General features: G+C 52.4%; 1 protein-coding gene across 2 annotated transcripts in view; it reads right to left on the bottom strand.

Moving 5' to 3' along the window:
* Positions 1-1949: 1949 nt before the first annotated feature.
* LOC149365252 (pancreatic lipase-related protein 2-like) overlaps positions 1950-24202 on the bottom strand; it is a 35312-nt gene continuing 13059 nt past the window's right edge. Inside the window, exons 5-10 of one of the 2 annotated variants that reach the window (XM_089541291.1) lie at positions 18877-18996; positions 17488-17619; positions 16326-16583; positions 14739-14856; positions 7810-7983; positions 1950-2303 (exon numbers count right to left, since the gene is read on the bottom strand). In XM_089541291.1, coding sequence (XP_089397417.1) covers positions 2213-2303; positions 7810-7983; positions 14739-14856; positions 16326-16583; positions 17488-17619; positions 18877-18996 — 893 coding nt within the window. In that variant the 3' untranslated portion in view covers positions 1950-2212. The remainder of the gene's footprint in view (positions 2304-7809; positions 7984-14738; positions 14857-16325; positions 16584-17487; positions 17620-18876; positions 18997-24202) is intronic. The other variant, XM_089541295.1, reaches the window with a different exon arrangement.

Genomic DNA, 24202 nt, shown 5'->3' with positions numbered 1-24202 from the left:
GTGGCCGGGCGTCGCTTTCCCCAAGCGCTCTTCTTTCCTCCTGTCGTGAAAGTAATGCGAAGGCGGCGAACCAACGGGCACCGAGAAGACACACAAACGGCTGGCGCTGGTCTCGTCGTTTAGAATTGCTGGGCGAGTTGGTTATTCATGTTGTAAACTTCCGGCGACAGCGTGCATTTATCTATCCCTGGGTCTCGGTTTTCGAAAACGAAACTGCTTCAGGCACGGGTGCGTATGGCAATTCCATGGTAGATTCGGAGTTAATCTGATGTCCAGCTAATGGCTTCTGTGTGTTTTGTTTTGCTGTTGCACCGCACACAGTTCGGCAGTAGCTAATAATCGGGAGTAAATACAGGTTATACATAAGGACCTTTACCTCCGCTGGCAGAGTGTGTCTATGACGGCACAGGCCACCGTTAACTCGGTTCAGTTTCCTTCGCATATTATCTATATGTACGCCCCCCCCCCCCCCCCCCCCCCCCCCCCCACCCCCCCCCCCCCCTTAGGGTTTCGATGAAAGCCACGCCGAAGCATTTGCGTAAGTATTCAAGAAACTGGTTTCCTTGTGTCAGTGCAACACAAAAAAAAAAAAACAGTATTCAAGGAAACATCCCATTGAATACCAATCAGTTCCTCAAACAGCACTACTAAGCTAGCCAATTTTAGTAAAGACCTATCCCGTGCCTCTTTTTGGCTACGTTGTTCTTTTTCCTGCAGCAAAAATGTCGTTTATGGCGGTGAAAATCGTCTGTAAAATACTTTCCGGCACCCGACTCCAACTGGCGACGTCTGCGCCGAAAACGACTCCCCGCTTCCCCGCTTTTCAACGGATAGCCTGTCCTCCGGGGTCTGTGCAGTGAGTCTAAGCGCCGCAGTTTACTAGCGACCAGTGGTGGTGACACCGGCATTTCTGTGCTCGGTTTTCATGCAGCTCCGTTTTCACTGGGAGTTCGTGCGCGGTAAAGCAGCGGCGAACTTAACTTTGCTCTCGGGAGGGGGGGGGGGGGGGGGGGGGGGGGGGGTCTGCCTCCGGTTTTACACTCCTAGCTGCTTGCGCAGCCACGCACGAAGATCAGTCCATTTCCAGAGCACGGTCACGTGACCAGCAGCGAATATACGCTGCACTCAGGCGAGGGGAGATGTGTAGGCTGTTGAAGAGTCGAAGATGGGCCGCTCTTTTTCAGCCGAGGTACCTCCGATGGCCCGCCCTAAAAACTCTACTCGCACGAGCAATCTGGAGAGTATCGTTGTAAACGTGCCCGTATGGGCACGCGTCGGCTGCTGGAAGACCCTGACGTGCGTGGCTGGGAAGCAGATCGCAAACGTCGCCGACGCCGTTCGAATTGCGGTCACGCGTGAAACCGCCACGATCATTACTTACACACACGGCAGCGATGCTCGAACTGGCGCCATCTTTCATGTCCACCCGGGATTTTTTCAGATACATCCGCCCTCCTATCTCGCCCACTACTTTACGTGGCAGCACAGACAAGCCATCGCCATGCGCTCAGTAACCGAAAGGGGCTGCGAAACACTGCTTGGGGGGATACCGGCTATACTTCAGGTGGCTTCTTTATGTCAGAGAGATGCTGACTTAAAAAGAATTACAGGAATCGATGCACAGGAACGGGAGTTATTCAATGAAGAAATTTCAAAATACAAGCAAACAAAACGCTGCCCTCAACTCGATTTTGGCGGGGCTTCCCATTCCTATTTCGCTCTCCCAATGACGGCACCTGGCGCAACCAATCAAAACAGCCTGCCAGGGCACGTCGCCGAAGTTCGCACTCCATGGTTGCCTGCTCTCTGCAACTTGTTCTTGCTGAGTCTGACAGCGTCGTTTCCATGCCGGAGCCCCTGGTGGTGTATTTTTATTTTACTTGCTTTGCAGGGCTTTTATCTAAGACAAACAAGTTGTTTTTGTTGATTTAATAGAAAACGCAGACAGGTGACAAAATGTGTCTCTATTTAATCACACAATTTGCAGTATATTTACTGTTTGTCCAATCATAGAGCTCGCGCCGGGTGATGTCACATTGAAACCCGCCACTGTGTGGGGACACCATCAGAGCCATGAATTTGTTTTTGGGAGGGCATTAAAATATAAAAAAAGGAATATACGCGGTATTACCGACGCTAATAGCACCATTGTAACTCACTGTACGCGATCAACAGGCAAAACAGTCAACTAAGAGTGTGTTTCCGGGCCGCGTTAACATTTCTTTAATGTCACCCGAACGTACGGTGCGACGCCCTTGGGATCCCACGATGGACACCTGTGAAACGTCTTGTCCTTTGCTTCGCTGAAAGGGAGAAAAATGAAAGCGAGTAAAGCTCGCAGGATAATGCTAACTTTCGTTTCGCATCATTTCTGCTTTAAAATAGGGCCTAACCTAGTGTGGCCTGACATCGTATTTTGCATGCTGGCACTTTAAGAGTTTCATTCAGTTGAGCACTTAGGAAATCATTCTGGCACTGGCGTAACAGTTTACCTACAGGAAGAAAAAGGAAGACGACTGGGGTTCGCCCGCCCTGTTCATCACTAGTTCGTTATGAACAAACAGCGAGAGATATCAAAGACACATAGAGAAGGAACATGAGACTGTAGCGTTGACTCCGTTCCACTCGCTGGGAATTCTTGGAGCCCGCTGGGTACCAGCGCAGACCAGCGAGTTTGCTACTTCGTTTCTAGGCATATATCCGTCTGACCTGGAATCGCACTGAATTCGCACATTTTTACCGTCTTGCTCGTTAGACATGCTGCCTGCTATCATGGGAACGCCTCTATCCATGGTGTTCTTGTAGGCTTGTTGTGAATCCTTAAATATTGTGAGAGGGGAATTGTCTTCGTCTAGTTATAGCTGCTATATAATATTTTTAGATTTATGCTTTGGCTACCATTTCATCCTCAATTGGCGTTTGTATCTCTTTCCTCTCAATGACCTTGTTCATGACTGGTTAGTTCGTCTCGTATATTTTTGTTCTGTCCTATTCACCATCAGTGGGACTAGAGCCAATGACGAAGCAACAAATAATTTCGAAATACATGTTGATAAGCTTTGGGTTATCAGAGTGCTGTGCGGATTTGCCTTTCTGCGGATTCGGTGAAAATGATGACCGGCGAGGTGACGGTGACCGGGACTGACGGCGCGCCATGGACCACAGGGGTTGCTGGGTCACGGATTCCTCAATCTCAGGGGGCCTTCGGCAAGACCGGGGTCTTGGCGCATCGGAGGAAAAACCCTGCAGGCCAAGCTGTCGATATGGGCACCGGCGGAACAGGTGACCGGGCTCCTCACAATGGAAACACAAACGCCGTCGGTCAGGGCCACGCCGGACGTCCGCTCTGCGCAGGAACGTCGATCACTCGGGATGTGCTGCACTTGCTGCACGGAGGGTAGCGGGACGTCGTGAGGGGTTTGAACAGATGACGCTGGATTTGGGGCAGGGCGTCGTAGAGCGTCAGCATATGTCGGGCGGCAGTAGTCTGTCTGGATGGGCTGTGGAAATGCCACTGGATTTGGGGCAGGGCATCGCAGAGCTTCAGCGTACGTCGGGCGGTAGTAGTCATTCTGGATGGGCTGTGGTTCTCCGCGTAGTAACGGAGGCCTGATAGCTTGCTGCACCTCTTCGCGGATAACGCCCATAAGGGAGCTGGCCGTTGGCTGCGACGTACCACAGATCTTCTCTAGCTCTTCACGGACGACAGCGCGGATCATGTCACGGAGGAAGTCGGCATTGCTGCTGAACGCCGGGAGAGACTCCGTAACACAAGCAGCAAGGACTGGCCGGTCGTACGCGGTGGAACGCTGCCGGAGGACCTGCTCCATCGTGACAGCCTCGGCTAGAAACTCGGCAACAGTGCTTGGGGGGCTGCGCGCGAGGCCGGCGAAAAGCTGTTCTTTCACACCACGCATTAGGTGGCACAGCTTTTTGGCTTCCGACATGGCTGGGTCAGCCCGTCGGAAGACACGCGTCATGTCTTCGACGTACGTCGTAACCGTTTCGTTGGGCATTTGCATGCGGGATTACAGGGCGCGTTCAGCTCGCTCCCGACGATCAGCGTTGACGTAGGCGGCGAGCAGTTGACGTCGGAACTCATGCCATGATAAAAGAGTGTCCTCACGGTTTTCGTACCACGTACGAGCACCGCCCTGCAAGCTGAAGAAAACGTTCCTCAGCTTGGTGGCGTCATCCCATTGGTTAAATGCGGCGACACGTTCAAACTGGAGCAGCCAATCTTCCACGTCCTCCAGCTGAGTCCCGTAAAAGGATTTTGGTAGGCGTGGGTTCTGGACAGTGTAGTACGCGGCGCCTTGCATAACTGGTCGAGGGGCAGGCGCCGAGGTAGAGTCAAATGGCCTGAGCTCAGGAGGCAGCCGGCCAGGCGCCGAGGTAGTCTCCAATAGCCCATGCTCGGGGGACAATCCTAGATTTCGGCGATTGACCCGATGCACTGGCGTGTCGACAGGGAGAGGTCTGGGTTCCTCTGTGTTAGGAGGGGTCTGCGACATATCCCAGGGCGATTTACCCAGCACCTCCACCACGGATGTCACAAATAGAACCGGATTCAAAGGGGCTAGGCACAGGCCGCAAGCAGAGAAGCAGAGAACCAGCTGCGAGCGCACGCGAGTCCCTCACTTCTTCGTCCTCTAGGCGCCGCCGGGGGACAACTGGCGGCATTACGCTTTTTTCTGGGTCCTATATCCTTACTCAAGGGCGCGATTAAGGTTGAAGGATGCGTAGTGGTAGAAACGAATATTGCTTTTATTACCATATGCCTACGAATACCGCAACTACGGCGATATCTCCACAGATAAGACGGGTGTTCCTCCTCCCTGGAAACCGTTGAAAGCTCCGTGCACGGCAGTGGATTGGGAGCTCCTTAGCTGCACAACAGAACGCACACCGACGACGAAAACGGACAGCATCAAGCCGAAAGAACCTCCCCGCAACTTCGTGAAATATCTTCACGGGCCCAGGTTGCATTTAAGGAGAGGAACACAAAGCAATGAGCGGAGAAGAGAGACATCGCAATTCGTTCACTTCCGCAAATATGGTCCATGGCCCACGTCACCTTCGCGCTGTTGACTTAAGGGCTTCGGAGCGCAGAGACTGGCGGGGCTGCCGTGGTGCTTGCGGTGCTCGGCTGCTCTGACCCTAAAAGCGCGAGCTCGATCCCGGCCGCGGCGGTCGCATTTGGATGGAGGCGAAATGCCAGAGGAGCGTCAAATGTGCGATGTCAGCGCACGTTAAAGAATCCCAGGTGGTCGAAATTATCCGAAGCCCTCCACTACGACGTCCCTAAAAGCCTGAGTCGCTTTGGGGCGTAAACCTAGAACCTAGAGGGGTCGAGGTGCGATAGGTGCACATTATCACGTTAAGCGGCGTGTCCAGAGAGGGGTGTCACCGGAGTGACCTGACGCACCGCACGGTACGAGCTGGAATAGCAGCTTTCTCACGCGCCGAGAAAGAGCATGCAGAACCACTTGAGAGGGCGGCAATGCGGAGCCGGCGGTCGTATTGGCCTTACTGTGATGCAGGGAGTCGGGAGCGGGCGGGCGTGGTCGGCAAAGGGCATATTCGTATGGGCGAGCACCAGTGAGAGGCAGCAGTGTGACCAGGTGTAACGTCGGCTACAAAAAGTAACCAGGTGAGCAGCGTGTGATGTCATGACGAGAGGAGTAATAGGCGAAGGTGTGCAAGCGCGGTGTCCAAGTCACGATGGCCCGGAGAGGTTATATCGAGGCGCTCCGTAAGAGTTCGCAGGTAGGTGGTGGTCGGAGTAGGAAGGGAGAATGTCGTCGACAACAGCGGTCGGTGAGGATCAAGGTGGCCCGGAGCACGGCGGCATAAAATGAGGCCGTGAAGGGGAAAATTGGCGACGTCAGTAGCGCTACTGGCGGGGATCGAATGCATCGTGGGCAGCGTAGTCAATCCATTTATCGCCAGAGCGGACCTGGTAAGTCTAATCTGACACGAGAAAAAAAAAGGTTGGGGTGGCTGGAGAAGGCCCGCCGGCAGAGGTCTTTTCCTGCGCTGGCACTGGTCGCAGGCATCAGCGGTACGTAGGGCCAGGAGAATCGGGGTATTTCCAGCAGCCGGAATATCTTGGAGCTATTCAAGGACAAGTATGCGCAGATGCTCGCACACAGTGGTCAGGAGTATGGGTCGGTGTGTTACGGCGGTGTCATCTCAAACGACAAACCAAACGGCTGTATGGAGGTGGATGTGAGGCGATCAATAACAGAGCGGAGCTGTTCTGGTTCAAGGTGAAGAAAGGCAGGGAGTGGGAACAAGCCGGCGTAGCTGTCACGACCAGCAACGTCGGGTGACGGGAAAGACAATCAGCATCTTTATGCAAACAACCTGACTCGAAGAGAACCTTGTAATCCTGCCCTTGTAAGCGCAGCGACAAAACGGCCAGTATGATCTCTTAGTGAAGAGGTCATGGCGGTCCGTGAAGAGCGTAAAAGGACGGCCGTACAAAGGCAGGCGAAATTTCCCGACTGCAGCCAACAACAACGTCAAACGCTCACGCTCAGTGATGGAACAATTACACCTCGATGTCGACAGGGGGCGGCTGACGTAAGACATCACGCGCTCGTGGCCAGATTGTCGGTGCGAGAGGACAGCACATACATGCATTGCCACTGGCGTCGGTATCGACTTCTGGGGTTCTGTCACAGCCACAGTGCATGTTCCCTTGGCTTGTGTAGGAATCCAGGCAGGCTTCGGTTCCCAATTGTAGATTGTTTGTCTCATCTGGCCCCGATAACGCCTTCTTGCCGTTTCGTTTGCCTATATTCTGTGCATCAATATAGAAGGGGTCAAAGGTCAGCGCGTGGTACTTGCTTGCTTTTTGCTCGAAATTTTCTTCTGATTTCTCTCACCCGCCACTTATACCCATCTTCCACACTCTTTTTCCATAATCCCAAGAACACAACTGAACAGTAATCGTTAATGCCAGTGATAGCGTTTAGGAAGTAAATGTGAACAAGAAAGGTGTTTGTCGGCATCAAGGGTCAATTTGAAGAATCGAAGGCACGGCATAGTTTACCGTGCAATAGTTAACGGTACTATTGCGAATAACTGCAACAAATAATTGAAAATTACATACGACAGCCTAATTCTTCATTTAGCTTGAGAATACAAAGTTCTGAAGAAAGACATACGGGCTTATGTAGGAACTGTGCAAGCACAGTCAGGAGTTTTATTCTGCCTGCATCTTTACTTGGTCATACCCCCCGCATTACATTATTTTTGCTAGGCCTCTCATAAAAAAAATATGCTGTGGCCGGCTATAGGTAAATGTCCCACACAACTATAGCCTTTCGTATGGCCGTCTCTACCTGTAACAGTGTTACGGTTCCGAAACTATAGCTTTAGTGGCAGAGAGTTTTCAATAGCTGGCAATAATCGCTTCCTTTGGTATGTGTAGATGATCATAAAAGGCCACAGACGGACACAATTACCGTCAAGTTTTGCATAGACGATCGCAGGCCATTTTTGCATGGGGAAAGGTCGATTTTCAAAAGTACAGGCACGTCTAGAATATCAGAAGTTTACTATCGAAACTTGGTCGCTCTGTAATGACCGGAACTCGGTTAGAGCGAAGAAACGAAAGTCGCCATACGCGGCGGTGCTGTCTGCTCATTGCTAAATATTGGCCGCCGCAGGCCGTGCTTGGGTTTTTATTCCGATATATCGCAACTGGTTCGCTATGGGTCGGGCACGATGCCCACTAAATATTGCTGAGCAGTGACGTCACTAGTTTTGTATTATGGCTGACGGGCCCGCTGTACTTACTTCTCCGTCAATGGTGACGTCATCGGTCGGACGGACACTCGAAGAAGAGGAATGTTGTAGAGGAACAGTGCTTGGGTACTCTTGTACTCGACGAGCAGTTCGCTGTTTTCGCTTATCGGGATCCGCGTCGTCACCAGGAACGTGTAGTTTCGTTCCGGACCGAAGCTCGTTGGCCTGAGGAAAGAAAGCGCCCGAGACTCAACAGACCGACTTGGCCAGCGGTTGCGCTACGCCACCGCTGCCGCGATGCACTCTGGGAGTTGGTTGTGGTACTCCGGCCAATGGCGGCGCAGTGCGCGGAGTGCGCGCGAGACGCACTCCTCTTTGCGTCGTCAAGTCTCTCTATGAGTGCTCGATTTGTGTGAGAAGCGGGTTCATATGCGAGGGCTGTCATATGCTTCGACAGCTGCGCGAAACAGAGGGAAGAGCCCTCGAGGTGGAGGCTAGTCATGAGGGGCGGCTGTTGTTGTCAGTGGCTGTTTTTTTTTAATAAAAATAACAATGGAAGCAAAAAGATGTTGCCAGCCGCGCCATCTGCCATCGAAACCTGAAGCACCTGAGCTGCGGCTAGCGTGAGAAAAAGGGCAGACAGAAGGAAAGAGAGGGGGGGGGGGGGGGGGGAGCGATAGAAACTGGGCTGCAAAATACACCATGTGCAAGTACAGAGTACTGAAATACATTCGGGATGCTGCGCCGTGCACGGCTGCCAAGAATAACTGAAAAATTCCTGTTCATCACATTTAGCTGTTTTGTCACTCTTGATAAATGCACACTGGCAAATGGCAAATTTTCAAGGTTTGAAGCTCTGAGATGCATTTTGCACGCCTCTCAGCTTCGACGCAGTCCCTTACATTTCCAACTAGGAGGCGGTCGGATTCATGCTTCGTCAAGGCGTCTTGCAGCGATTTCTGCCCAGTGTAAGACTGTGGGTGGAAAACTGTGCTGTCATATTTTACTGTCATATTCAGGATTTAGTGGAGCGGGCAAGGTTCCTTTCAACCTCAGTCCACTTTCTGTCATATTGAGGAATCCTCTATGTGCATGCTTGATGCGCATATTCACTCCTGATACCTCAAGCTCCATAGTAGCGATTGTGATTTCTCTATTTCTTGGTATGAGAAAGCGTGGCTATAAAACTGTGGAACTGTGGAATAATTCCTGTCGTTTTGTTGCACATCGGTCTTTGAGCATACGTAATACTGTCACGTCGGTGTAAGACGCGCTAACGCTCAAGGCGGTTTAGAAGGCTCCCAAGAACGTCCGGTGCCGAGTCCGATGGTGGCGAACTTCGTTTTTTTCGCTTAATGTCCTCACGTCGTCGTCTTCAGTAGCGCTAGCGTCATTAGCCCCCCCGTTCGAAAAGCATCGTCCCGATGCTAAAGGAAACTAGCGTCAGAGGGAGTGTCACAGTGTCCTTGCGTGGTACGGTTTCAGGTGAACGACGTGGACCACCCCGGGGCGCGCGTCGCGTCGTGAGCGTGGTGTTTGATCAGGAATGACTTCATAGTTGAGATCGCCGATGCGCCGCAGGACTTGGTAGGGGCCGAAGTAACGACGTAAGAGCTTGTCGCTCAGTCCGCGACGTCGAATTGCTGACCAAACCCAGACAAGGTCGCCTGGGAAATATTCGACCACCCGTCTCCGCAGGTTGTACCGTCGGGCATCTTGGTCCTGCTGAGCGCGAATTCGCACCCGGGCTAGTTGACGAGCATCCTCGGCGCGCTGTAAAAAGTGGGCAACGTCGGCATTTGGGTGGTCGTCGACGTGGGGAAGCATAGCGTCGAGTGTTGTGGTCACCTGTCGTCCATAGACGAGACTGAACGGTGTCATGTTGGTTGTTTCCTGGACGGCGGTATTATAGGCGAACGTGACATAAGGCAGGACTTCATCCCACGTTTTGTGCTCCACGTCCACGTACATCGAAAGCATATCCGCGAGAGTCTTGTTCAGACGTTCGGTCAAGCCGTTCGTCTGGAGGTGGTATGAGGTCGACCTGCGGTGGCTCGTGTGGCTGAAAGCAAGGATATGCTGCATGAGCTCAGCAGTAAAGGCAGCTCCTCGGTCAGTAATGAGAACCCGGGGTGCGCCGTGGCGCAGGACGATCTGAAGCACAAAAAATTTGGCCACATCGATAGCGGTTCCACTCGAAAGAGCGGCTGTCTCCGCGTAACGCGTGAGATAGTCTGTGGCGACAATTATCCACCGCTTTCCGGAGTTTTATATGGGGAACGGGCCGAGCAAGTCCATCCCGATTTGTTGGAATGGTCGGGACGGCGGGTCAATGGGCTTGAGGAAGCCGGCGGGCTTGGCAGGAGGAACCTTGCGGCGCTGACAGTCACGGCAAGAGCGAACGTAATGCGTAACGTCATGTCCAAGGCGAGGCCAGTAGTATTTTTCGCGAATCTTGGCTTGCGTTCTAGTGACGCCAAGGTGGCCGGAAGCAGGTTCGTCGTGGCAGGCATTCAAAATTTCGACGCGTAGGTTCTCGGGCATGACGAGCAAGTACTCGCGACTATTAGAAGAAAAGTTCTTTTTGTAGAGTACGCCGTCACGGAGGCAGAGGGAAGACAAAGCTCGCCGGAAGGCGGCAGGTACTCTGCCACTGGCACCTTCAAGATAATCAATGACGTCTCGAAGGTCCGGGTCGGCGCGTTGTTGTTCAGCAAAGTCGGTAGAGTTTAGGGCGGTCACAAAGGCGTCGTCGTCCGCAGCGTCGTCAGGAGCTGGTTGTGCAGGGGCACGGGAAAGGCAGTCGGCGTCCAAGTGTTTGTGGCCGGATTTGTAGGTTACAGAAATGTCGTATTCCTGCAGTCGGAGACTCCATCGTGCAAGGCGCCCTGAAGGATCCTTTATGTTGGCCAGCCAACAAAGTGCGTGATGGTCGGTCACTACTTTGAAAGGTCGACCGTAAAGGTATGGTCGAAACTTGGAAATTGCCCACACGATGGCGAGGCATTCTTTTTCGGTGGAAGAGTAGTTTGCCTCGGCCTTAGACAGTGCACGACTTGCGTAGGCAATTACACGATGTTGATTTTTCTGGACCTGAACTAGGACTGCACCCAAACCGACATTGCTGGCGTCGGTGTGTACCTCAGTGTCAGCATATTCATCAAAGTGCGCCAGAATGGGTGGTGACTGTAAGCGGCGTTGAAGCTCTAGGAACGCCTGTTGTTGCGGCGCTTCCCACTGGAATTGGACATCGACCTTGGTCAGGTAAGTAAGGGGCGCAGCGATTTTAGAGAAGTTTTTCACAAAGCGGTGATAATGCGCACATAGTCCAAGGAAACGCCGAACTTCTTTCTGATCGCGTGGCGGCGGGAAATTCGCGATGGCGACGGTTTTTTCAGGGTCCGGAAGGACCCCTTCTTGGTTCACGAGGTGACCCAAAAACTTCAACTCCTCGTAACCGAAGTGACACTTCTCGGCTTTTAGAGTGAGTCCAGAGGATTTTATGGCCTGCAGCACCGCCTCGAGGCGACGAAGGTGCTCGTCAAAAGTTGGGGCGAATACGATCACATCGTCCAGGTATACGAGGCAAGTGTGCCATTTCAGGTCCACGAGTACTGTGTCCATAAGCCTCTGAAAGGTCGCTGGGGCGGAGCAAAGACCAAATGGCATGACCTGGAACTCGGACAACCCGTCTGGAGTGATGAATGCCGTCTTCTCGCGGTCCCTCTCGTCTACCTCTATTTGCCAGTACCCAGACTTCAAATCCATGGAGGAGAAATACTTGGCGTTGCATAAACGATCCAAAGCGTCGTCGATTCTGGGCAAAGGGTAAACGTCCTTTTTAGTAATGTTATTCAGTCGCCGGTAATCAACGCAGAACCGCAATGTTCCGTCCTTTTTCTTTACGAGCACGACAGGTGCGGCCCAGGGGCTCCGAGACGGTCGAATGACGTCGTTATCAAGCATTTCCTTTACTTGCGTGCTGATGGCGGTGCGTTCTCTAGAGGAAACACGGTAGGGTGACTGTCGCAGTGGTGGCGTCGTGTCGTCCGTAATAGTCCGATGTGTAGCAAGGTGTGTCCTGCCGACTCGCGGAGACGACGCAAATGTGGTACTGCAATACCGCGGTCGAGAAGCAAAAGTTGTTTACTCTCGACTATACCTTCAGTGTCTCGAATGGTATGCGAACCGATAGTCACCAGTATACTGGAGCGGGGAGGCACGGTCACTTGCTCGTCAAGAATATGGAGCGCCGACGGGAAGGCATCTGTGGTGTCAATGGCATTCTCTGTCGAAAACTGGACGGACTGGGACTGCAGGTCGATGATGGCTCCGTTGTCCGTTAGGAAGTCCATACCCAGGAGAACATCACGAGAGCAATCAGCGAGGACAACAAACCTTGCAGGGAACGTTTGCCCTATTGCACCGTGACCCTAGCCGTGCACATTCCTATCGGCGTAATCAAATGTCCCCCAGCGGTACGTAACTGCGGGCCGTCCCAAGCTGTCATAACCTTTTTGAGCACAGCGGCGAATTGTCTACTGAGCACAGAATAATCGGCACCAGTGTCAACTAAAGCAGTTACGGCTGTGCCGTCTACTGAAACGTCTAAATCGGCCGGTGGTGGCGTCTTGCGGTACTGTCGAGGAGCCCGATCGCGGCTTTGGTGCGTCGAAGGGATGCGGCGTCGAAGAGAAGCGTCGTTGTTACGAAGAAGTGCGGCGGGTTGTCGGCTTGTCTTAACATGCTGTCGTTCGTGGGTCGTCGAGGACGGTGTGTTGCACGGCATTGGCGATGTGTCTGGCGGCGTTGGAGGGTCTTGTTCTTGTCGTCGAGCAGCCGCACCTCCAGAGGCTGCCGCGTCTAGTTTCCCCTACGGGGACTTCTAGACTGGCCCTGGTCGCTGGGTCCCGGAGAACTGTAGCGGCGCGGAGATGGTGATCGCGAGATGCGACGCTGGCCGGAGTCCGCATGGGAGATGTAATCTGCGATCTCCCTTGGTCGCTCTCCAGGCAGCGGACGGGGAGCACCGAAGGGGTACCCTCGAAGACCCATCTCCTTATATGGACAGCGGCGCCAGATGTGCCCAGGTGCCCCGCAATGGTAGCACAACGGTCGATGGTCCGGGGTTCTCCAGACGTCAGTTCTGCGACGCCTAGGTCGCTGGACAATGTTCGACTGGGAAGGTGGAAGCTGAGGAGCGTCTGGCGTAGGTGCTTCATATCGTTGGGTCGAGGCCGGAAGGAAACGGCTTGCGGCGGCAGCATAACTCAATGTTTGTGGCGGCGGTGGAGTGGCTGCCGGAAGCTGCGACGTACCTAATGCTTGTTCGACCTCCTCGCGAATGACATCTGTAAACGACGCAATCTGCGGCTGAGCAGGGGTGTGCTGCAAAGCCTTCGCCACCTCTTCCCTTACAATGGCTCGAATGACCTCACGCAGCGATTCTCCTGAGGTCATGGAGGTTCCCTCAGTACGGGTGCAGAGCATCGATACGTTAGTGCGCTCGTACTGTCGTGCCCGCATGTCGAGTGATTTCTCAATGGACATTGCTTCCTTGACGAATTCGTTTACTGTTGCGGCTGGACTACGAACCAGGCCTGCGAAAAGCTGCTCCTTTACACCCTTCATCAGCAATCGCACCTTCTTTTCCTCCGGCATGCTTGGGTCTGCGCGATGGAAGAGGCGTGTCATCTCTTCCACGTACACCATTACACTTTCGTTCGGAAGTTGGATGCGATTCTGCAGAAGAAGGTCGGCCTTCTCCTTGCGAAACGTACTGGTGAACGCCTGGAGAAATTCTGCTTTGAATGTCTCCCATGTTTGCAGGCAAGATTCATGGTTTACGTACCATGTCCTTGCAGAGACTTCCAGAGCAAAATAGACATGGCGCATCTTTGAGTCCCCGTCCCAAGAATTGAATGTGGTCACCCGGTCGAACTGGTCGAGCCAGTCCTCGGCGTCCTCATGAGGTAGGCCGTGGAAACGCGGCGGATCCCGTTGGTGATGGAGAAGGACGGGCGCAGTTGATGTTGGAGGATTCATTGCAGCAGCGCCGGTACTCCTTGTTGACTTGTGGTCAGGGAGCAGCCCGAACTCGGGAGATAGGCCTTGTAGTCGTAGGCTGCCCTGGTGAACGGGCGTGTCTACCGGGGGTGGTCGACTTCTGCTGGAATCGCGGCTTGATGGGGGCGTCCGGTACATGAAAGATGTACCCCGCACCTCCACCAGATGTCATGTCGGTGTAAGACGCGCTAACGCTCAAGGCGGTTTAGAAGGCTCCCAAGAACGTCCGGTGCCGAGTCCGATGGTGGCGAACTTCGTCCTTTTCGCTTAATGTCCTCACGTCGTCGTCTTCAGTAGCGCTAGCGTCAATACTGCCATTTTAGCAACATGTCATTCAGTCGTAATATCACTGCCGTTTTACGCAGTATTTCCCAAATTACAAAATGGTAGGGTTTTAACGTAGTTCAACCGAGTAGACATGAGAAAACATGTGTTTAACCTGACTGGCTCATGACGTTGCTTTGCTGGGCCGTCGGTGTTGAGTTCTAATCGAGGATAAGCTGATCTGATCTGTTCGCCCTACCGACGCCCTACCGCTCCTGCTGCGAAGTGGCATGTTTGTGCCAGAGCTCCGATAATTTTCTGTATGACCTTGTGCTTGGCAGCTGTCGCCTGCGCTGTCCCTAAGATGAATTGCGCGTTCGTAGTTGAAGCTGGAGGTATTTCTTTCTTTTTTATCAGTGGAGCTCGAGACCCGCGCGTGGGCAAACCGACCCTGTGGAAAAGGCGGATTGAGCAAGGCCTCATGTCCGCTGACAGACAGTTCGAGACGAGGGTCTCTCGCCGGTCGGGCTTCAACGAAGGCAAGTTGTCTCGTCGAAACGTCGGCCAGCGAACAGAAGGTTTCCTATCGAACCTCGTTAAATCATTCGCTTATCTGCGCATTGTAACTTAACGAGACTGCATACTCCTACCGATTGGTGATCTTGATTTGTTGGGCGCCTTGTCCTCTGTCGATGAGGTATACGCTGCCCCTTCCACTCACTGGACCAACCTTCTTACCCGTGGTCAGGGTGACTGCATACTGGTGCACTGTAAAAGCGTGAACGAAAAGCAAGGTTAAGTTTTCAGGCTTTGAATAAAAGGCCACTTAGAAATTGACGGCTCATCCTTTGCCACACCCTGCACATTCGCCGTCGCTGCTTGCTACGCCACATGCCCATCAGCACTGAGAACTCCGACGTCTAGTAACTGTCACCGAAACCCGGAAAGAGAAATTACCCGGCAAAAGGTGCTGCTAAATTCAGCGCTAGCTAAAACGGGCACAGTATAACGAGCCACTGATGGATTTCACAGAGGCCCATCCGTGGCTTTCATCAGCGCTCATGCATGGCTTATGGAGGTGAGCGTAAGCCTATGCCGGATGAGCCGGACTCCCAAAGGCGCAGCCGTGTTAGAGCGCTGTGGCTGGGAACGTGCAGAGCAGCCGTATATTGACCTCAGCACAGGCGCGGCTGTAAGAAGGACGGAGTCGGCGCACTTTAGACAGACTCCAACATTTTCTCGTCCGCCCCAGTGAACCCAGAGGAATTAAGTTCGCGCTCGTCACCCGCGAAACCGCGTTGAAGCAACCATGACTCTCATATTACGATCATTACACTGCGTTATCAAGACCTGTTCGAAAGTTCAATTTGCAAGCAACTTGCAGACTCCCTCACCCGCCTCCCGAAACACTGGGTGCTAATGCTGCGAAAATGCATTGTCACCGATTCCGAATGGGGAAAGTTCTACTGCGCTTTTCCTCTGTTCTTGTTACGGAGGTTCCCATAGAAGACCCAGTTGTTGTCGCCTCTGAAGCAGTGACACATGCCCACGGTGGGGTATTGGCCAGAGTTTGGTTGAGATCCAAACAGGGAGAAAAATTCATAGACTTATCTCAACAGTTTCATACGTAAAAAGAGGTTTTAGAGATTTTGAAGAGATTTGAATGAAAATCGAGGAAATAAAGTCTATGTGCGCAAACTTTTTGTCCATTCTTTCCGTTCATCTTCCTTATCCTCCATGCTCACCAGATGACGTTAATGACCTATCCTCTGAAAGCCGCGGCCATGTCCGCAGCCAATACTCTATACGTGGGAGTGTATGGACATGGATGGTCTTCGACAGCGAAAGCTGTTAATGCCACGCCTCCCATTTCTTCGGCGTCGCGGTCGGCGTTGTAACACACCAGGTGGAACGCGTCACGCTGATTGGTGAGATTTGTCATGCATGAGGTCATGACAACGCGCCGTGCTTACTGGTCAGAGGGGAGTGATGTCACACATAACACCATGGCAGCGTGCAGCTCTGATTTTCCAGTATGGAGTCACGTATGAAGACATTGAAATGTGCCACTCTGACCAGACAGAATGTCTATCACTGATTGGCCCCACACGGAAAAGCGGCGAAATGCATCCCTGCCCCGAAACACCCCAGCCGTACCTTGATTCACGTGACAGAGTGAACTAAAAAGATGTGGCATGCGAACACTACAGGCCTGCACTATCAGTGTGAGAGTATACCGCAGAATTTGCTTCGAGCGCCGGTGACGGTGTACATGCGCCGCGGCTCCCGCCCCTTGAAGCGGCTCCACTGCACGGCCCGTTCGCCCATGGCGGCGCACCGGGCGCCGTCGGGGCCGCAGTCCGAGCACTGTCCCCGCGTGTAGGCCTCGAAGGAGGGGCACTCGTAGGCGAGAGGCAGGCAACCCTGGTCGGTGATCGACTCCAGCATGTAGTCTGTGGCGCGCTGGTGGTTGCAGCTCACTACGTCGCGGACTCCTGCAGCGGAGACTTCCACCGTCAAAGGCACGCCTGCCGGAATCGTCTACAGCTCAACGGGAAGGCATGGCAATCGTTGTGGTTAACACATCCGCATCAGCAGCTTAACGTCGTTCTATCATGCGGTTGCTGTAATAGCATTTCAGTCTCGGTCATTCTTCCGTGGCGTACTCGTTTATATGGGACGTCGTAGGTACTGTTACTATTTATTATTTATTTATAGATGATGTAAGCCTTTACAGGCTCATACAGAAGTGGGATTCAAGGCAAACAGTACGAAGGTCAAAGAGCAGCATAAAATGCAATAAAGTTCAATAACTGTATAGGAACAAGCAGAACAGACAGTGCAAAGCCGGTAATGCTGCGTGAAAGAGGCAAGGTCGAAAATATGCACTAACAGTTACTACAACGGCCGAAAGTGCAGACGGGAGTGATTCGACGGTTAACGAAAAAAAAAAAATACTAAGCAGACGTTCAACAGAAAGCTGTAAGGGAACAGAAAATAATCAGAGGCAGAGCTATTGATGCAAAAGCGCACTAATGTTAGCTTCGAATAAACCGATGAAGTCGGTATGTACAATCTCGCCTGTTTCAACCACGGAAAGAAAAAAAAAAGGAATATTTAAATGTACCGCGACGCTAAGAAAAATACATTTAAGATGATTAGTTCTGTTGGAAGGATGGCTTGGTGTGCATTGTTTTATCTTTTTTTTTTTACGTTACTGTGATAAAAGGAACTCGATGGCAGCGACACGTCGCTTGATATATCAGAGTCCGAATGTTTGCGTAGAGGAGTGAGACGGTGAGTGTCTGCAATAGATAATACCTAGTTTCGTGCGCTGTACTCTGCCTAGTTTGCCCCTGAGATAAGGCGGTGTAACCATGAGCTTTGCGTGAGACGCACCTTTGAAGATGCCGTGAGTGAAGATCTTCCAGATGCGGCTGGCCGTGTCGCAACCGGGCATGTACTTGCCGCCGTTCGGGTAGAAGTCGACGTGGCCCACGGGGTCGTACATGCCCAAGCCCTCGCTCTCCCCTGCATTGCGAGGCAGGCATGAGTTTATCGCGCCGAACCTCAAGCTGCCATTACTCTACTGCTACAATCGGACACCGGTCGACCGTCTGGTCTCCTGCAAATCCAACGTGGCCAGGGACTTACCGTAGTCGACGGTGCAAGGCCTTAGGTTTTCTAACGCGGTGTTGAGGTAGCCGCTGAGGATGGAGGGTACGTGTCCTGTCTGTTGCGCCCCTTACGGCCATCCTCCAAACACCGCCTTTCTGCCGGCCAGCGCAACGAACGCCATCGCTCCGCCTACTCCGAAACAACCACTAAACGCATAACACACCCCGCCCTGTCCTGCCTGTGTCACCACAAAGCCTTTCTTAAGTGCCGTGAACCTAGGGCACTGCCTCCACACAGTCACCAAGGAAGTGCCTGGTTGACCATGGCAGGACGAGCTCCTCGGCGACTGAAGCAGTGTTGCCAGATAAGCTGATTTCTTTCTCGCACTTAAGGGGAGAAAGGGCTGTCTCGGTAGATTACCTCATTCTGATGTCAACGACGCCACTCTCATAGAATGTAGAGCTTTCATAAGCCTTCTCACAAAACTCGAAGGAATGGAGCAGGTGCCGCCACCACTCGCCCTCTTCGCAGGTACAGTTTTCGGTCGCTGACCTCTCAGACTGCAGGCCGCCCCGCCGTTCACGACAACGGAGTCCTTCAGCGAAACTTGTACAGGGGCGAGATGCTGCATAACTTTTCTGGAGTGAAATAATCGCGCAGAAAGAGGCACTCACGAAAAGGTCGAGAAAGACGAGGACAAAGGCACTCAAGAGCTACTTCGGTCAAGCTCATCATGAACGCGGGAATCAAGTTTCTCAAACGGTTTTTTGTGATTTTTTTTTTCTTTTCGTGGCTTGTCTTTGTTTTTTGTGCGGCATACTGCGCATGTTTTGGTCTTCATGGTTTCCAAATACATTTGCTGGCCTGCCTGTATACATATACGGACAGATGAGAGTTAGCGCGTGTCCTCGTCTTTATCGGCCTTTTCGTGAGTGTCTCTTTCTGCGCTATTATTTCCTTCGAGAAAAAAAGCAGTCATTTTTGATGCAGACGTCACAAGTCAGAGCCGAGTGGCAGGAGGAACTTGAAGTGCAATATTCTCAGCAGTAAATGCGTATTTTGCTGCAGCACACGCATAGGGAACCGCACAACGGAAGTTGACTGAAAATGAAAACTGAGTTGTGTCCCTCGAAACAAAGGGTGCCTGCGCCGTGCGGAGTGCATGCTTACACAGCCTCGAGAGGTACGGGTGAGAATCGGTGTGTATGACGTCCACGAACTCGGCGTCCGTCTGGTCCACGCGAACCACCGGAGGCGTCTTCTCGAAGTACGGCTCAGCCGGATCCAGGGCTGCGTGTGAGGAGGGCACACATATAGCAGTCGGTTAGCCTAAACAGCTGTCAGCATGTGTGCCAGTATATTCTGTCCTGTGGTACACTATAAATTAGTGGACTGGCACGTTCAGTGCTTGGTACTTGAATCACCACGTCCGTCGGGGTGGGAGCTTCCTTCCAGTTCGGTGATATATATATATATATATAGGTTGCGAAAGCATGAAGTACTTGACTGCTTACAACAGTATAAGCGAAGTATACGCTTCGTTAAAGGTAACATAGTTATTCGACTCGACGTTTCGATCGGAAGACCGATCTTCTTCAGAACTTGAGCAGAGTGGTGTTCTGAGCCAGTTGGTACAGCATGTTTAAGGGAGGCGTAGCGCGAAAAAAGACAGGGACGAGAGAGACACAAGACACAGGACCAGCGCTAACTTGTCTGCCTGTGTCTTGTGTCTCTCTCGTCCCTGTCTTTTTTCGCGCTACGCCTCCCTTGAACTTCTTCAGAAGATCGGTCTTCCGATCGAAACGTCGAGTCAAATAAATGTTTCCTTTAACGAACTGTATACTTCGCTATATACTCTTGTAAGCAGTCAAGTACTCCATGTTTTCTCAACCTATATATATATATATATATATATATATATATATATATACAGTAGTTGCAGCAGGTGTTGTCGTTCAATGGGCCAGGAAGACTTGTAGAAGAAGGGGTCACAACTTTGCAATTATCTTCATTTAATACCGACAGTTTCTAACGGAGGACCGTCCTTCCTCAGGGCATACACACGAATGGCGCCCAACGTGGGGCGCCAATATATATATATATATATATATATATATAGTTGCAGGAGGTCTTGTCGTTCAATGGGCCAGGAAAACTTGTAGAAGAAGGGGTCACAACCTTGCAATTATCTTAATTTAATACCGACAGTTTCGGACGGAGGACCGTCCTTCCTCAGGGTATACACAAGAATATATATATATATATATATATATATATATATATATATATATATATATATATATATATATATATATGACAGAAGCGATAACATATTCAGTAATATTCTAAATTGATCAACACCACAAAATAAATAAATAAATAAATAAATAAAAATCCCCTGTGCCCCTTGGTTCTGTGGCTGTTGGCTTCTGTCATATTTATAACGAGCCCCTCATACCCCTTCCCTTGTTTGCTTAATTGCTTAGCGAGGGCCTCGGTTCCGGCAGCCTTGACGCCATAGGAAGCATAAGAGGGTTCTCACACAGCTTCCACCCTCTCCGTTCGATGACGTTCTACGTCACACTCTGCGGTAACTCAGGACGTTCTACGTCCGCCGCTTATGAACGTGGGTGGCGCTGATGAACACTCTCAAGGTTAGGTTACTTGTAAACATAAATACCCCCGAAAGCAGATTTGACAGCCGTCGCCGTAGCTCAGAGGTAGAGCACCGGACGCGTAATTCGGAGGTCGTGGGTTCGGATCCCACCGGCGGCATGTGGTTGTTTTTTCTTCTGCTTTTCTAATCAATTTGCTTTAAGCGATAACATATTCAGTAATATTCTAAATTGATCAACACCACAAAATAAATAAATAAATAAAATAAAAATCCCCTGTGCCCCTTGGTTCTGTGGCTGTTGGCTTCTGTCATATTTATAACGAGCCCCTCATTCCCCTTCCCTTGTTTGCTATATATATATATATATATATATATATATATATATATATATATATATATATATATATATATATATATACCCCGCCGCGCGGTGGCTCAGTGGTTATGGCGCTCGGCTGCTCACCCGAAAGACGAGGGTTCGATCCCGGCCGCGGCGGCCGAATTTCAATGAAGGCGAAATTCTAGAGGCCCGTGTGCTGTGCGATGTCAGTGCACGTTAAAAACCCCAGGTGGTCGAAATTTCCGGAGCCCTTCAGTACGGCGTCCCTCATAGCCTGAGTTGCTTTGGGACGTTAAACCCACCCCAATATATTGCCACCTAGCATTGCCAGGTGGCGCATAGCTGCTGACGACGACGAAGAAGGGCTCGCGCCGTGTGGAATCTGTCGCCCTTGCTGCCCCAGCTTGCGTGGCCTTGTCTGTCTTCGCACTTGTTATTAAAGCCCCCCTTCGTCAACAAGTACGTTACAGTTTGGTGGAGTGTGCCGGGTACCCGTGAACCCATGCAAGAGACCCCTCCAGGCAGCCGTCGCGCCAGCCCTGTACCACTCGACACCCCGGTACACCGCTTCAGTCGGAGGATCCAGGGGCTGCCTTCGGAGGTAGGACTAGTAGAGAGCGGCGCCATGGAGACAGCCGCTCCTTCTCCTCTGCAAACTGCCGCTGCCGCGCCATCTCACTACACCCTGCAGACTCCGCGGATTCCCAAGACGTTCCGTGGGGAACTTTTTGAGGATGTGGAGGACTGGCTCCTTCATTTTGAGCGCGTAGCTGCGTTTAACCAATGGGACAACGCAGCCAAACTCCGGAACGTTTACTTCAGCCTCGAGGATGGTGCTCGCACCTGGTTTGAGAACCGAGAGGACGTTTTAATCTCGTGGCATGAGTTCCGTCGTCGGCTGCTGGAGGCCTACACAAGCGCTGATCGTCGTGAACGAGCTGAGCGTGCACTACAATCTCGCATCCAGCTGCCGAACGAAACTGTCCAGATGTACGTCGAGGACATGACGCGCCTATTCAGAAGAGCTGACCCGGCCATGCCGGAAGACAAGAAACTCCGGCATTTGATGCGTGGCGTCAAAGAGCAGCTTTTCGCAGGCCTCGTGCGCAGCCCACCATCGACCGTTGCTGCATTCCTTACAGAGGCCACAACGATGGAAAAGGTGCTGCAACAACGTTCTGCGACCTACGACCGGCCCGTGCATGCTGCTGCTGTCACCGCATCGTTTGCTACCTCCGGGAGCCACCCTGACGATCTGCGTGAACTGATTCGCACCATCGTGCGTGAAGAGGTCCTGAAATTTTGCAGCCCTTCGCAGCCAGCGCTAGGTTCGATTTCTGCTCTTGTTCGCGAGGAAGTGCAACAGGCGTTCAGGGCTCCTGCTGTCGAAACACCTCCTCTACCAGGAGAATGTCACCGCCCCACCTATGCTGAAATTGCGAGGCGCCCGGCTGCGGTTTCGCCACCACTGTTTCCGGTAACGCCTCCTGAGCCGCGGTCCTCCGTGCCACCAGTGCAGTATTTCGACGATCGCCGAGCGCCCTTGCGGAAGGCCGAGATCTGGCGCACACCTGATAACCGGCCACTCTGCTTTCACTGCGGAGAACCAGGACATCTCTACCGTAACTGCTCTTATCGACGTCTCGGTCTGCAGGGCTTTCGAGCCGATTCACCCAGACCCCGGTTTGGCCATCGGCCCCCTGCCATTGAAGATTTCCTAGCGGAACAGCGAATTTCAGCCCGCACGCCGCATCAGCCGCGCTCATCGTCTCCGAGGCGCTCTTCCCCGAACCCCCACAGCTCCTCGCGAGCACCACAGGGTCGCTCGCCCAGCCCTCGTCGGGAAAACTGAGACCGGCGACCTTCGGGGGCGAGGTCGCTGGGAGTCGCTGCGCTGAAGACCTCCCGTCGCCGCCGCTACGTTCCGACCGTGAACAGATGGCACCGTCATCCGACCTAGACAGCCCCGTTTCTTTGGACATACCTGTTCTTCTCGACGGTCACAGAGTCAGTGCATTAGTGGACACCGGGGCCGACTATTCGATTATCAGTGATAAATTGGCGACTCTTCTGAAAAAAGTGCTTACTCCATGTTCTGTGGTGCATCTTCGTACAGCCGGTGGTCATCTCGTTACCCCAAAGGGCATTTGCACGGCTCGCGTTCAGATTCATGGATCTACGTTCGTCATCAGTTGTGTAGTTCTGTGCAATTGCTCCCGCGATCTCATTATCGGCATTGACTTCCTGCGGGAGTACGGTGCTGTGATCGACCTCCGCCACCGAATCATCAGCTTTTCGACCAGTCAAGCCACCCACCTCGCCGACTCTTGCCACCGCAGTGCCGCCCTTCGTGTTTCTGCTGACAGTGTCACGTTGCCGCCACGGAGCAGTGTTTTGGTTGAAGTCGCCTGCAACGACTTGCATGACGCAGAAGCAGTCGCCGAGGCTAACTGTTCACTCCTGCTTACTCAAGGCATCTGTGCCGCTCGCAGTCTATTAACGCTTCGTAGTGGCCGGTCTGCGGTGCTGGTCACAAATTTTTCTAATGAGTACCGACATCTTTTTGCAGGAACCGCTATTGCTTCTGCCGAACCTTTTATCGATACTCCTGTTTGTTTTGCTTCCGCGGCAGCCGGCACTGACGAGCCCTCCCTTGAAAACGTCGACATAAACTGCCACCTGCCTCGGGAACAACGACTGGCTTTGGAGCTTCTGCTGAAGGAATACAAGCCGTGCTTCGCTTCTTCCTCGAAGGTTCGTCAAACACCCATCACGCAGCACCGCATCATCACCTATGACGACGCTCGCCCTATACGACAGCAGCCTTACCGTGTTTCTGCTAAAGAACGGGCAGTTATTCAAACCCAGGTTCAGGAAATGCTTGATGATGGCGTTGTTCAACCTTCCCAAAGCCCGTGGTCTTCGCCTGTCGTCCTCGTTAGGAAGAAGGATGGCACTCTCCGGTTTTGTGTCGACTATCGCAAACTGAACAGTGTGACCAAAAAGGACGTCTACCCGTTGCCGCGCATTGACGATTCGCTGGATAGATTACGGCGCGCTAAGTACTTCTCATCTATTGACTTGAAGAGCGGTTATTGGCAAATTGAAGTAGATGAACGGGACCGCGAAAAAACCGCTTTTGTGACTCCAGATGGCCTCTATGAATTCAAAGTGCTTCCTTTCGGTTTGTGCTCCGCCCCGGCTACGTTTCAAAGGATGATGGACACCGTCCTCACAGGCCTCAAGTGGCAAAGCTGTCTTGTCTACTTGGACGACGTCGTCGTTTTTTCGGAAACGTTTGATCAACATCTCCAGCGCCTGCGGGCTGTCCTCGACGCTCTCCGCTCGGCTGACCTTACCCTGAAGCCCCAGAAGTGTCATTTCGGTTACGAAGAGCTCAAATTTCTGGGTCACGTTGTGAGCGCTGAGGGAGTGCGGCCAGACCCCGAAAAGACTGCCGCCGTCGCGCGCTTTCCCGTTCCAACCGACAAGAAAGCTGTCCAGCGCTTCCTGGGTCTCTGTGCGTACTATCGGCGCTT

This window comes from Amblyomma mixtum, chromosome 1 (assembly GCF_055824585.1).
Source record: "Amblyomma mixtum isolate Tamu chromosome 1, ASM5582458v1, whole genome shotgun sequence".
Classification (NCBI taxonomy): domain Eukaryota; kingdom Metazoa; phylum Arthropoda; class Arachnida; order Ixodida; family Ixodidae; genus Amblyomma; species Amblyomma mixtum.
This window is presented reverse-complemented; position numbering and strand designations above follow the sequence as displayed.